The sequence below is a fragment of the Molothrus aeneus genome, chromosome 4, assembly GCF_037042795.1.
Source record: "Molothrus aeneus isolate 106 chromosome 4, BPBGC_Maene_1.0, whole genome shotgun sequence".
Classification (NCBI taxonomy): domain Eukaryota; kingdom Metazoa; phylum Chordata; class Aves; order Passeriformes; family Icteridae; genus Molothrus; species Molothrus aeneus.
The window spans coordinates 53,288,960-53,304,871 of record NC_089649.1 but is presented as its reverse complement, the minus strand read 5'-3'; the positions used below and the strand labels follow the sequence as shown (position 1 = coordinate 53,304,871).

Below are 15,912 nucleotides of genomic sequence, written 5' to 3'. Positions count from 1 at the left end.
TATTTAATATAGGTTACTATTCAATATTCTATTCTGTGTATGAGGCATAAAATAGATCCAGAATCCAGCAATGTTTTGCTGCACAAAGTGGAACAGTATGAAGCATTTCATTTTCACAAATACAGTGGTACTACCAACATAATCAGTTCAAGTTACTATTTCATGTATCAGAATAATTCTCTAAGAAGTAGCTCACTAAAAGATATGAAAGAAAGAAATCAGTATTTTTCCTTAAAACCAATTCTTAAATATAGAAGCCTTCAACCAGAAGCCTCAAACTTTAGTTTGAGTTCTTGTCAACAAGCACAAATGGTTCAGTTTTTCTCTTTGTTTATTGATTTTATTCCTGCCATTACTTGTGACAATTAACTGGCCATGTGCTTGGTGGGGGTTTATCTTTTTAATCAGTCACCATTTAAAGCAAAACCTTAGCCATATATAATGGACTTTTATATTGCTTCAACAAATATCAGTTTAAAAAAGAGCTTGAAACTCCATGTCACTGACTCTTTCTATGTATTCAACTTTCACTATCAGTGTTGTATTTCTTGAAGATATTTGTGAGATATCCATGAGGCCAAATGACACCAGACATCTTTTGGGCCCATGTTTTTATTTTCTAAATGAAGGCAATGCTGCATTCATTAGCATCCCTTATAAATTATTATTTTGAATATCTCAAAAAATAAGTTAGCTGTTGAATGAGGTAGGCATGAATTAAAGGGAGATGAGGGGAAGTCATGCTGTTTTTGTCTTCTGTGGCAAGAGCACTTGTTTTCCTACCTACTGTCCATTCCTGATGTGAAAATACATTATTAAATCCTTATCAACATGAAATAAAATAAAAGAGAGGAACATCTGAGGTGAGCTAATAATGGCTGCTAGCTACCTGATTCCCTTAAAACTCCTGCAGATCCATCACTTTGGCAGGAGTATCAAGGAAGTTATGGTGACTTTTGAGCCTTGATTCAGATTTTCTTAAGCCATCTCTAGGAGAGCTGACATTCTAATTGCTCCATAAATTGTTTCAGCTCAGAGTTTGTTAAGCACTGACACATTTTACTGAAAAAAATAAAGGCATGTAATTTGACACAGTGACAGATTAATACTTTAGCATTAGATTGGCAGAACAATTAGACGGCTTAAATGTTTCCTACATCTTAATGTCTGTGCTACTTCAGGAAGCCACAGTAAGTCCTACTTTTCTGAAGGATATGTTGCCATTTCAGTGATAGAAGTAAATCAGGCTATCAAAGGATTTAACAGGATTACAAGAAGTCTTGCAGCAAATACATTTAAATCTAGAAAATTAAAATCTGGGGAATTGAGGTTCAGCATGGTGCATTTAGTATGGTACTCACCACTGGTATCCCATAAGCTGATACTTAGTTCTCATTATATATATGCAATTGGTTTTGTGAAAGCAAATGAAATAATACAGTCTGAACTACTGGGTAAATACAATTTAAACAAGAAAAAACTGTGTTTCTACTGGCCTTTCCTATTTTATAATGTAATCAAACTAATATTTGTCTAGGATTAATCTCATTGAATTTGATTTCACTTAACTGTAATGTTGCAGCATTTATGTTATTGTCCTCCACTGACAACTATCAGATCAATAAGATTTTGGCCCATAAGAGTACAAGTATGTGGGTTTTTTTAAGTGTAAAAAAACCCCCAAAACCGATAGATCTGTTTTTAACATAAATTGTCTTTAAGTTAGTTGTAAAATACTGGTGATTCCTTAAAGAACATAGATGTAATATTATTGAACTGGTATAATCATTAATTTAAGCAAGAATTTTTTTTTTATCAAGCTGTTCCATGATACAGGAAACAATTAAAGAATATTATATTTTAACATTATGGAGGTAACTATGATAGAAATAACTATGACTATGTGGAAACTCAGCCAGAAATATTATTGCTTAGGAAATATTTCCTTATTACTTGGGTTATATTTCTTGGTTACATGTCTGAGTCATTTTAAGTAGCTATACAGACTAGTGTAGTATGTTTAATAAGCATAAAAAAACCAATAAAACTTTATCTGTTCATTATCTTATTTGACTGCTCCTCCATACTACACAGACAGGTAATATTCAAGGGAAGCAAAACAAAAATATCATACAAGATGCTAACACTTGTGAAATTTTGGTTCTTAGACCAGTTTCATGTTTAATGGACTTCAGAGGTGTGATATGCTTTGCACTACTACAGGCAGAAGCAATATTCATTCTTTAACTTTGTGAAGAAACTAATTGTAAAATAGGATGGATGTGTATTTTCTCAGGAAACAAGATTTTATAAATGCTAAATTATCGTGTTGGAACTTGGGAGTGGGTGGTTTGCTTTTATCATTACAGGCTTTATGTTTCTGTATTCCTTTGATTAACACCTGAATTAAGTGGTCCAACTATTTCTCGGTTTTGCTTGTAGTTTTATTACCATAAAATTTTAAGGATGATTCTAAAATGGATTTTTGGTTAAACTGAGGCCCACTGTCTGAGGTTGATTTATTACTGAATAAGTCAAGAGCCTCAACCCAGAAGCAGTTAGGAATTGGATTGAGGCCAAAGTACATGAGAGGTTGGCAATCACATCAACAGAACTGTAGAGATGAAGGGACACTTTAGAGGTCATTTAGTGCATCCTTTCTCTCCCAAGGTAAGATTAGCTACATTTATGTTATCCTGAGAAAAATTTTCTAGACATTTGTAAAACTCATCTCAGATTCTGTAACCTTCCATTACTACTTCATTCATCCTCAAAGATTTTTCTAATTTCTAACCTGATTTGTCATTGTTGCAATCAATACATTAAGTCTGGTCTTTTTCACTATGGGCCTGCAAAATAGATTATTTCCACTCTTGTTTTTTTTTCTGTTCTTGCCTTTTAGGTACATTATCAGTGCTCTTTTCTACCATAACTCCTTTCTCTTCTCACTAATTCACTTTCATTCATCTAGCTTGAACTTTTTTCAAATATAAAGAATCATTTAACTGTTTCTATTTTCCTATTACATTGGTTTTTTGGTCTGTTTTATTTTTTATTGGTTTTAATTGTAATGGATCATTTAGCAGCGCATATTTCCTTTAACATGCCACTCTGGTCTCTCTTGAAACTGCTTAGTTGGGGCTGGACTCATCACAGCACTGAGTCTTGCTAGCTTTAGGGATTGTTTAAGAGGAACTATTATTTTCAACGATTTTACAAGTATTGAAAATTCTCACTTTCATTCTATATTCTTCATTCTTTATTTCTATGTTTCTTTCCTTTGCATTGAAAAAATAAATCAGATTTATAGAACTCATGATTTTATGTCATTGTCATACCTTGTCTCACAATATTAATCATTCAATCAATATACATAAAACCTTTCTATACGCTCAAGTATTTTCTTAAGCACTGAAAGGAATTTTAGAATTAGGCATGATATATGTGAAATTATTCTAGTCCAAAAGCAATTAATGTATTCATTACTTCAGTGCAGTTGGCACATCTCAGGCAGTGGATTTGTGTTTGACTTTATTCAGTAAGACTGTTTCAGAGATGGCATGCACTATCTCTGCAGTACACGATAATGCCACATTCAGAATGACAGCAGTCCAGGCCTTGGGGCACCAAACGCTTCTTGAGATATGTTCAACTGCTGTTTAACTGTATTTAGCCTAAGGTACAGAGAAAGAAATTGCTGATGCTTTCTAACATGTTTAAGTATTTTTATAGTGTCTTGGCATGTCAGAATATGCCACAGCACAAACTGGGGTGCAGTTCCTGAATTACAGCAACTAGGAGGCAAGAATTTCAACAAAAGTACTGTTGTAGTTGTATATCCCTGTAGACTAGCTTTGTTTTCCCCCCTTCAACAGTGATTTTCTGCTATATGTACTCTCTCAGCTGTTTTCTGCATTATTGTTCCCTGATCATGTCGTCAATACTTGTTAGGCTTTAAGAGATCTATTGTGTCCCTGATCACACAGCTCATAAAAGAGTCATGGCTTTTAATATAAAAGCCATATAAACATACTCCACTTTAATCATATAATGGTGTTTCACCTGCATTTTGGATGCTTTTCTGAATATAACACATTTGTGTACAGAATGCAGAAAAAATGGGGCTCATCCAAAACACAGTCTCTTTCTTTACTATTCTTTTTTTTTCTTTTCTCACAGTAGCTGGAACTACTCCACATGCAATTTTTATAGGTCCTCAATAAATGGAACCATGCTAGGATATTACGGGCCTGTCAATGTGGAAAGCAAAATCTGCATGGAGTCATTGATTTGTCATAGATACTATTTAGAACTCCTCTGCCAATGACTCCTCAGATCCTGTTGTCCATGCTGCATGGTTTACAGAAGTACTGTTGCACTGCTCTAATACTATATGGCTAGTGTGGTTTTGCACTCCTCCAAGAAAAAGGTCTACAGCTAGGAATGCTTTCTGCAGATGTTCAAATTATTGTGTCTGGATACAGTGTCACTATTGATTTGGAAGGTTTTCCATCTCCAGGGACAAGTGGAACAAAGCTTTTGCCAGCTTAAGTACATCTTAAGTCTGTTGTTAATATCAGCTTTGAGTGTGGTTTACAAAAATAAAAAAGTGCAAAGCTCTTTATATTTTTCACCAGTGTCTGTGCTAGAACAATGTCATGACTAGCTGTGGGCTATAAAATATATTGTACAAGAATGGTTGTTAAAAATGTGTAGAGTGGAGCCAGAGTGAGCATTCTTGACTATATTTCTGCAATGTGTGTGTAAAATAAAAGCACATAACTTGTAAGATGAAGAGTCATGGAATGGATAGGGTTGGAACAGACCTTAAAAATCATCTAGTTCCAATCCCCAGGTGTACTTGTTGACTACTGAGTTCATAATATTTTTATGTCCTTGATGAAATATATTAACCTCTTTTGATTAGGAATAGGAGAGAAAATAGTGGAAAACTGCTTGGTTGGAATATTTGAGTTAGTTTCTTTGGTTTTAAACTGGAGTTAGAACATCATCTTTCCCCAGTCCAGCCTACTGTGGTAGCTGTCTTCCCTTTCTGATAAGAAGCAACCCTACCAGCCCTAAGGGAACAGCCAGCTACAATCAGCAGAAACATTAGCACACATACAAATAAGATCTCCAATCACTTACATTCTTTTGTACAAAGTTTTATGGAAAGCATAAAGCATATTTCTGTCTCAGAAATTAGCTGCAAATGTTTAAGGATTTACTGGATGAATAGTTACTAAAGTTTTAAAAAATACCTAACTTTTATCAGATAAAATTTAAAACTTTGCGATGGAAGCTTCTATCAGATACAATGACAAAGTAGATTTTAAGGCCCTTTAAATTAATGTTTTCCAATTTTTTCCCAAGCTGAAGTCTGACAAGTGAAATCTGTTTTAAAAGTATTAAATTTTGAATTCTCCATTTACATGTATGCCTACATTTTTTTTCTAAATATCTGCATTTTAGGAAGTGGGTTTACAATGGTTGAGCCAAGTTATGATCTGATGAGAAGATATGCTTGAGAATAACTAATATACCTTCTGATGACATCTTCTGATGAACTTTTTTGTGCGGATAAAAAGTTGAATCTGACTAGTCTATACAAACTCTTAGAACCTAATCCCAAATCTACAGATTTCAGTATAACAAGAAATATCACATATCTTTCTCTACTAATTAATGTTGTGATAACTTTTTTTGGTTAATAAGGGGCATTTTAAGCACAAATTAACTTGGTTTCCAGATATGCAACTGCAGCAGGAATCTGTTGTGCTGCTTCTTGATGATTTGCCAATTCTGCTGACAAATTGTTTGCTGTGTCATATTCCATTAGACTTGTCAGTTCTCAGTGGGGTCACTACTGGAGTATTTAACTTTTAAACAGAGAAGCACTTAGGAAAAGCATTTAGCTTAGAGATAGATGTGTTTCAATGCAAATTATACTAGAAGACATGAGTAAATTTATTTTTATTTTCAAATTTAGAGCTTGTTCAAAACTCCATGGGCTAGGTAATTTAAAATGCTGACCATAGAGTCCCTACTCTGCAAAACAAGGTTGATCTGTTTCAGTGAGTTAGCAAAAATGCAGTTACTGTGTAGCTAAAGTGACATGGCAGTTTATCCAAATTAGAGGTTAAATCACTGTTATCAAGTGCATAGAAAGCACCCCATCTTCCCTTAACCCACTAGTTTAGGTATGTCAATCTTTTAAACAGATGAGAGATTAAAATGCAACAGGTTTCAAACCATGTTAGATTAAATCTGTACTCAAATGCTGCACTGATTCAAGCTCTGAGAAAAGATGCAAGAAAGCAATAGAGTAGAATTCTGTAAGTGTCAAATCTTAATTTAAGGTGTTTTAGAGAAAAATATATGGCCCTGGATTTGACAACCTGAGGGACAGGAGGCTGCTGCTGCTGTTCCATACCCCCAAGTCCAAGCAAAGATGAAGATATATTCCCAGCAGGCACACACACAGAGCGCACACATACACCATATATACACCCAGTTGTCCACACAGAGCACAGACACTCAGAGCCCTCCCATGAACACAAACAGCAGACACCTCATTCTGTCCTCTTCTCTGGCTGGACAGGATGAAAGACCACTACAAGTGATAGTGGACACACCCATATCTATACATGCACTCATAATAGAGAGCCTATTCCCAGGAAAGAGTTAGAAAGGAACTTGATAAGAGGACAGGACAAATGGTGCTCATCCAGCATAGAACATAACCAGACAAGCAAACTATTTAGTTGTGACTGGCCCTTTTATCCCCTTTTATCTCCATTTCCCCTCTATCACCTAAACTCCTCACTTGTCTTCCTGATGGTTTCTCCCCTAAATGTCATCTAAGTCCTTTGCTGTCCCAAATTCCTTTTCCCTTATATCTTATAATTTGCTCAAGATACCTAGACAGCAATCCCCAGCATTACACAGAATGCTGGGAAAAATCTTCCTCCTGAATCCTTGTTTTGAGTTCCTACTTGCTACTATACACCCCTGTGCTCCTCTGGGCCTGTACAGATGGACCTTTGAGGGTCTGATTGCCCTATGGTGGGCCTGGGTAGGTCTGTTGGGGTCTTATTTGGGCTAGAATTGTTCTTCCAGTGTCTCTCTGAACTCTTTTGTGGGTGTGAAGATAAAGTTTATCATATAACACAACAGGTTATGTAACTTGGAGGGTTTTGCTTCATAAAATAACAATTTAAGGCTGAATTGCACATTAAGTCCTTGTGTTTCACAATAACGAGTTCCAGTATTTGTCCAGAAGTGAATAGGAGAAGCACCACAATGCAAAATGGTGCATTTTCAAGAGCATGATTAAAAGACCACCAGCAAGGGAAGGATTTTTATGAATCCATGTATTGCTGACTCAAAATTTTTTTTTCAGCTAGAAAGACTCCATCAGATATAATGAGGCACTAATTGTTTCAATCTGGAAAAAAAAAACCCAAACTCAAATGACGACAAAAGAAAATCTTTTCAATAAACATACATTCTTATGTTTTAAATAAAGGTCAGACAAACTGCCTTGATCAGTGGTTGCTAATATTATGTAAGAATAACAATTAAAATACTTGAAGCAAGCATAATGTTTAATGGCCAGGATTTTTTTTGGAAATAAGGTGCTGGTTCAAATAATTTATAGAGGTTTAACGGAATTGGCCCTGTTGTAAAAATATGAAAAATTCTGCTTAAAAATCAAAGCATATCAGGGCAGCGGAGCAGTTAATTATGCTTCTTATCATTAGGGAGAGTCAGAATAATGCTGATTTAGCTGACAAACAGAGGATTTTCCCATACCCATCCCCATATTCTGTGTATGTTTGAAGAACAGAGCCATCTGAAAACCAATAGGCTGATAAGTTTTCATAGCATTGCATTCTTCATTGGGGAAAAAAAAAAGTGAGAATTGTGTCTAAGGGAAAAAGCCTTAAAAATAAATTGGGGAAAAAAATTTAAACAGAAAAAATCACTCAGTTCCCTCCTCCTGGCCTTACACATCTTAGTTACAGGGTTACTCAGTTATCTAGAAACCAGGGCTATTTCCTCATTAAAGTCAGTGATATTTCATTGAAATATGAAATTTTATACAGTAGTCAGAATGCATTCAGTAAATTCTATTAAATATTGACATTTGTCAGTAGCAAATAGTGTACACACTCTTTGCAATACTGCAACAAATTATTTATTAAATTAATGTTTAAATGTCTGAAAAAAAATCAGGACAGGATGAAGATAAATCTGACCTTCAAGAACTTTTTCAATTCTATCAGGATTAAATCCACAGATGTTGAAATGAAATATGCTTTCTCTGCAAGCACCTGTTTTAAATATTTTAAATTAAAGTGGTTTATTCTGGAAGAGTGAAAGATTTTTGGGTGTTGGGTTTTGGTTTTTTTTGTTTTTTTTGGTTGTTTTTATCTTCAGCAGTGGTTTCTTTTATCAATTTATAAAAAAATCACAGCTGAAATTGCCATCATTTGACAAGGTACTCTATTAGTCAAATTCAAAGAAAAATACGCAAAACAAAGGTAACAGAATGAAGGCTGAGCAGGCCTTTGAAGGAGTTTTGATAAGTTTGTATAACACATGTTACTACAGGCAAAAATTACTGTTCACAAGAATTTTGCTGTTGTAGTGGGAAGGTAGAATGATGCCACAGCCCATTTGAAGTACCTGCTTATGTTTCCATGTTCCTTGCTCCCTCCAAAATAATTGATTTTTTTTTTACAAAACAAACCTAAATATTTAATCAAATAAGTCATATTATATGAAAGCCATATCAAACACACTTGAAAAATTTATTTTTTGATTTATGTTCTTTGTCAATTTTGTTTGAATATAATATTGTTCCTTTGTAGGCAGCTTCAGTTATTCCTTTAGACCATAAAGTACTCTATAACTGAATAAAAGCAAGGTTTAAGAATATTACCCATTCCTTAATAGTTGAGGTAGTTTTTAAATTCAGTTGTATGCAAGTATTAAAATAAAAATATTAAATATCCCTGCTTTGAAAACAGGTAGGAGTCAATACTTCAGGCCTCGGAACTTTGCTGGTTTTCAGTAAAAGCTCTTACAAGTACAGAAAACTTAGACATAGTGAACAGAAACAGGACACCTTCTAACACAGCCAGTCACATATAAAATGTTTCTCTTTAGGCAGCACTCAGATTCATCCCATGCCCTACCATGCACATGTACACACAGAATGGCTTTATTTGTTCTATTGATAAAGTTTATAACTCATAGCAGAGGTTTTGTGTGCTTCTGTAATTACTGATTATACAAGTTATCTAACATATTGTGGACTAAAAACTCAAGTGCCCAATCCTCTGAAATACAAGCAGAGGGTTACATTATATGAAAATTCAGTCCCTTTGTCAATAACAGATCTGCTGATTTGCAGGGCATTAAGTATGTTTGTAAGTATTTGCAGGGTACAGGATCTCAGGATCCTTCCACATAAATTCAGAGCATTCCTATAAAAAAATTCAAGGAAAGGTATTTTTAATAATTTCTAGAAAATTGGCAGTATGGAATTAAGTGTTTCTTTGACTCTTTCAGACATCAAAATTAATTCAGTACCTAATGCCAAATGTTTCTGGAATTGATTTTCAGGCACAGGAAGAAGATTAATAGATTTTGTATTTTTTCAATTATTAAGATTGAGAATAACTGTACAGATCTGCTTGCTGCCTCTGGGTACATGCAATGTGAAAAAATTATTACTGAGGAACTTACTGCCACATTCCTACCAAGATCTTTAAAAATACCTTTTGTGAATGCAAGGATTCTCAGTTTCAGTCAAAGTCACTGTAATATAAATTTGTAAAGACAACTCTCTTTTATTTTCAGATTCACGGCCTCTACCAGATGTAGCCCTAACAGGGAAGTGCACCCGAGAATGTGATGAATATGGCCACTCAGACTCCTGCTGGATGCCAGTCCGCACTTCTCCGGAGAGAAAGCAGAAGAGCCAGCCAAAACTCTCCACTTTCATGCCTGTTGATGAACGGGGCAGTCAGGAAAAGCTGGCCAATGGAGAAGCCTCCCTCATGGGTGACCGCAACAGAAACCTCCTTAACAAAAAGTTGACCTCATCTTATGAGACCTTCAGCGCAGCTAGTTTCAGCAAAAATGAAGAAGGCAACCCAGAGGATATCCCCCTTACACAGACAGGGGAATACAAGCCATCTCCTGTCAATACTCTAACTAGAAGAGAAGTTTACCTGTAGGCTAAAAAGCAGCAACAAAGTTCTTTCATAATATAAGAAAGAAATGGGGCAAAAGTCTTAAAATCACGACAATTTTAAGAAAAAATGTGAAACAATAAAGAGGGGGCCACCAAAGAGACAAAAGATCTGCCTGCCACTTCTGCCTCCATAGCAGGCATGTAATTATACTGTCTGCCTGACTATACTGTACAATGTAGAAAACATTGCTGTTACTTGCATGTCTAATTCCCCCTCGCTGATTTTTATTTTCCTAGATCTATGGCTGCAAATTCCTCCCATAGTAGCAAGCTTGATTAAAAAGAACACGACATACTGTTGTTTCCCCTCTGCAGAAGCATGAATTAAGCCACTCATTTTGTTTGTTTGTCATCTGGCTTGTTGAGGATAACAGGTCAGGGAAAATGTATTCCAAACATACCATCTGAATATTGCTGATCCCCATCAGGGACAATCCTACAGAAACCATAAAGATATAGGATAAATATAAAGGAATAATCATAAATAGGCACTTTGTGAAGACCACAGCTTTAATATTCTCACCTCTCATCTGAGGCTGGAAGCAACAGAAATACATTCAGCCTGAGACTGCAGTCAAAAACATGGCATACTTTCCCGTGATTCATGGACTCTGGTTCTGTTTATTCCATTGAACAAACCTGTCTTGCTATGTCTCTTTCTCTCTTTCTCTCGTTCTCTGTAATGATTATTTCAATGTAAACACAATTACTAACACTTATACCATAGGATAGCAATGATAAACTGTTGAAATCATTATTTTGGGCAAGACTAACATTTAGCTGGGAAGATTGTAATAACAAAAAGGCCAAAGATCACACAATGGATCAGGGGAACTGCTAAGTATTGGGGCTTGACTTAGAAAATAAATGTATTCACAAAAAAACCACATGTACTCATAACACAGCGTCAGTTACATTCTATGCAGCAACACAGTTCACAAGCCCAGATGACAATTTTTTTTCCAGTGTGGTTCAGTTGAATGCCCAAATGAGCTGATGCTTTTTATGTAATGACATGATACATTGCAGCACATGCTGCATATTATATGCTGCATATGCTAGTTCCAGGGAATTTTTAAGATCAAAATTAAAAAAATATTAGTAGAAGAGAAGGCCGTGTTAGTGGGAATGCTTGATGGGAGGGAAAAAGGTGGACAATAGGATAATGCAGTAACAAGAGAACATTTCAACTCAGATACAAAAGCTTCTTTTCAGACTGCAAGGCATGGTTGCTAAGTGTGGTCATCAGTGTTGCAGCTTATCAACTGCTTCAATTATGTCAAAGATGATGATAATGAAAGCTTTCTTGAAACCAAGTGCATTAAAACCAAGAAAAGTGCAATACTAAATGATATCAAGACTCAGAACATTTAGCATTAGTAAAAAATGGTCTGATAAACAGTGGTATGATACCTAGGAGGTCGAGTTAAAAGGAGTCCAAGCTACGATATGCAAGAGCTGTAACAATTATCATGGTGAGTGCTTCTTGAAAGGAAGAGGAAATGAAACAGGGTTTTGTGCAATAAAAGCAACAAAACATGCAGAACATCAACCAATTGCTTTGTAGTTGATGCTGTATTAATAATCACAGACTGAGCTCAGACATTCAGACAAAAGTGACAATCAAACAACACAGCAAGGACAGCTCAAGGATGGAGAAAGCATTCAGATCCCTGGCTGTTGAACTGGCACGAAGGCATGGCTAGATGGCTCTCTAGTAACTGTAGTCATAATGTAGCTTTGGGTAGTTTCTTGCTTTGCAGAATTGCATAGAAATAACCTTAAACAGCCTAAGGTAGAAGTTGGTAAATCAAAACAACTCATCACATTTATCTTTTGAATTCACTTCTCCATGTAGTGGGTTGTGCCATTACTGGCCTTTTCATTCTCCTCTCTAAAGTTTACTTTCTTCAAGTAACATTAGTTTGTGTATAGCAGTTATGATGAATGGGCACATTTTAGAAAGAAAATATTAAAATCAAAGATTATTAACGATTGAACATTTTTATGTTTAATTATTTAAGTAATACGGGGAGATGCAAGCTAGTACTTTGTTATGAGACTGCGTATAGCAGTTACTGCTTTGTATAATCTGTAAGTACCTGTTTAAAAATGCTTCTAAAAATGCTTATGTAATGTAAACACATTTTTCTTGCACGTTTCAACAGAATACACAATTGCATAACACAAATGTTCAACAGAACTTCCTTTAATAAGATTTTATTTGATATTACACACAAGAAAATAAATTAGGTAGCTGGGTTCCATATATTCTTAGACACCTTTTCTACAAGGCTAATAATACAGGTCATAATAGGCCTTCCGATTAAATGGATCAGCAGTCATTCACCAATTTTTGCACCACGTAAGACAGTCATGAAATAATTTTCTTGTGTGCATCTCCTTAGATCTAAAATGTGTGAAGGAATTTTTTAAAAATTCTATCTACTGTAAGTATTCACAGTAATTCTTGTGGAACTAGCCACTATTAATATGCTGATTACTCTTCTGACCTGGCATGACATACAAATATATTTTGTGTTTGTATTTTTCCTCTTTATTTGAAATAGGTTAAATCTGGTGCCACTCCATAAATAGAGTGCTTTTGTATAAAAAATAAACAAATAAAGCTATAAAAAATAATTAGGGTGAATGCAAAATATGCAACTGTGCCTTTTATACCTATTATTATGGTAAAGTGGTAGTTGGGTTTGGACACTGAGGGGTAAGGGGCTATTCCCAACTTTTTTGAACCTGTATATTTACCTGTGTTTATTTTCTGAGAAATTATAAATAATATATTTAAAAACAAGCCTTTTGCCAAACTCAGTTAATGGACCAGTCTTAAGCATTATTAACACAAGGCTGTGGTTTAAGTAGGTCTTGAGGATTTTTTAACTACTATTTGTGTGGGCTTTGGGGTTGTTTTAATTTGTTTTTAATTTTGCTGCCTGGAAAAGTATGATCAGTCTATATGATAGTTATTTAGCAAGGTGTCACCAGTTCATGTTGCCAGGAAAACTGACATTTTTTTAATAGCTTTTAGCCTTTATCACATTTTATTTGTACAGTATAGAAATCATCTTTTTCTTTCCTTCCATGGGAAACTCAGATGAGCTTTGCATGTATTTTACATTAGGGCACCTTTATAGATTGATGCGTTAATATATAACTTTATATGTATTAGAAAGTTCAATAGCTTTGGTCTAAAATCTAAGGCTTAATCCAGATCTCAGACCCACTATGTTTATTGAATATGGTTTCTGACTGGCCTGCTGCCTGAGTTTCAGGAAAAAAGTTAAACATTATTTTTATGTGGGGGAAAAACTTAAATGGGATTGAAATGATTGGCTGAAAGGCTACCCTAGAAGTTGTCAAGCAGAAAAATCACGAATCTGGATAAAGATCTTGCCATAAATCCAGCCATCACCAAACACCAGTAAGGAAGTTAAACAATTAAATATTTTTCTTTCTGTTTCACTGGTGATAAATATACAGAGTTTCCTTAAGAAAAGAAGCAGATGAAAAAGCAGTAGAAAGCCCACCAGTTAAGTTGTATTACTATCTGAAAGAGCATAAGCACTAGGAAGAAGACAACATTCACCAGCTACCTGGGGTATGCTTTCAGACAACTTTTCCTAAATTTTAAAGCACTTGCATTCAGTGTGGTACGATCTGTTTGTAATAATAATCATTGACTATTGTTCTGCAACTTGGATGTTGATAGTGAAGCAGAGAACAATTTATCATTGTTTATTATGAGTCACTATGCACGCAACTATGCTAAACATGGCAAAATGTATTAAACGCTAGTCCACCTCTATTTATGAAATATTTACATAATTTAATTTGCTTTTGTACAGTTTTATGTAAATAAATTGCTTGTCATTTTTGTCTCTGCAAATTAAAATATAACATGTTCAACTGGTTGCCCATTTGCCAGTTTACTTTCTTGGACAGTCTATTCCAATTTTACTAGATTAAATCACATGCTAGTTTCAATATTTAATGGTATTTTGAATAACAAAGATGACACTGCCTTAGTAACTAGCCACAGATTCAGCTGCAGAGATAGCTGAGGTTTTACCTGTCTTCTGAGTGAAATTCGATAGAGGCGAGGCTACTGTCACCCTGGACAGCACACAGCTATTTTCACAGCAAAGAGTACTTGTAACTTGAACAGTTGTTTCTGATTACTGATCAAAAGGGCTTATTTTAAAAATGTGTTCAAAACCTTCCTATTAAGTGGAATAACAAGCCTTTAGTAAAAGTCCATGTATTTCCATTATAGACTGGCAATTCTCTTATTATCAACAAGGCTGCTATCTTTTCCAAGAAGTTTAGAACTATTAACACATCCTAAAATGTCAGTAGAGCATCTATATTGAGAAAAAAAACACAATTAATGCAGAAATTCAGGGAAAAAAAGAGAAACAAGAGCCTCCAGTTCTCTCTGGCTGTGAATCAAATTATCCATCTCAGCATAACTGTAAATCAAGAACGAATCCTCCTCAAGAAGGAACATCTAAGAAGAAAAAGTTTATTCCTTAGCTGTCTGGATCACACATAGCTTTTTTTGTCCTTGTTTGCTTGTTTGTTTTGAAAGAGCAGGCTCCAAAACAGCCATTAAATTGGGATTTGCATCAGTTATAATATGTGAAAAAAGTGTTTGTTGGGAGAGGGATCAAAGGTCAACACTCCTTTCACCACTCTGTGTTATGCAAAATACCAAATTACTACAGAGGCCTTGGAAACCATTGAATACAATTTCCCAGTAAAACATCACAGAAAGAGCCATTTATTTCCTTTTACCTTAGTTACAGATTAGGCTTTGGTTTTTGTGAATACAAACTGGCCAAAACTTTTTATAAAATAAACTTTACATTGCAAATTTCTTTCTCTGAATTTGCTTTAAGTTAACATTTTCTAGTCTGCTCTAATGAATGTGTCAAAGAAGATTCTTCTTTCCTCAAGCAGGGGTCTGAATCTGCAAGCCTATTGAGAAAGTTTAGTTCACCACCTGACCTGGATCTCTCATACTGTGCTTGAATGAGCTACCCCTCCACCTCTTTCAGCAGTAACAGTATTTTAATGAGAAACTTCAATCAAGCTTTCAAGTTTATTTTATACTAGTTGTAGCATGCAAGGCATGACCTTATGTTTGTTTGTCTTTTATCTGCATTTTCTTGTTTACCCACTGCATCCAGGAAGGTGATTACAGAAAGATAAAATAAATTTCCTGAGACACTAAGAGTGGTAAGAGAGGATGATATAAACTAGCAAAAGCAAACAATTTATGCTCCCCTTTAACCCTGGCTTCAGTTCTCCCTCCTGTGTTGCAGTAAATTGTAAATCTTATGCAGAGACTGAAATTAATAAATGTGACCTAGGCAGAAATAATTTCTTGCCTTTATTGAGCCTCCTGAGGGGAGTGTATAGAAGATGCTTAATAGTTCATAAATATGCAAATTATCTAGCCTTTGCTGAAAAGAAAAGCAGTGCTACCGCTAGATGAGAGTATTCCTTAGTAAAATCATAGGATTCTAGACAGGCAGTTCATACAGCTCTTTCTTCTGAAGCAAGTACATCTGGTTTAAAGACTGAGATACACTTGCCAAGAAACTGGGGGGCGGGAAATGCAAAAT

General features: G+C 35.1%; 1 protein-coding gene across 6 annotated transcripts in view; it reads left to right on the top strand.

Annotated features, from left to right (window-relative positions):
- PCDH7 (protocadherin 7) overlaps positions 1-14,196 on the top strand; it is a 264,997-nt gene extending 250,801 nt beyond the window's left edge. For 5 of the 6 annotated variants that reach the window (XM_066548520.1, XM_066548519.1, XM_066548521.1 and 2 more), the window contains one exon: positions 9,871-14,196. In XM_066548520.1, the coding sequence (XP_066404617.1) occupies positions 9,871-10,250 (380 nt within the window). In that variant the 3' untranslated portion in view covers positions 10,251-14,196. The remainder of the gene's footprint in view (positions 1-9,870) is intronic. The other variant, XM_066548522.1, reaches the window with a different exon arrangement.
- The last annotated feature ends 1,716 nt before the right edge of the window (positions 14,197-15,912 follow it).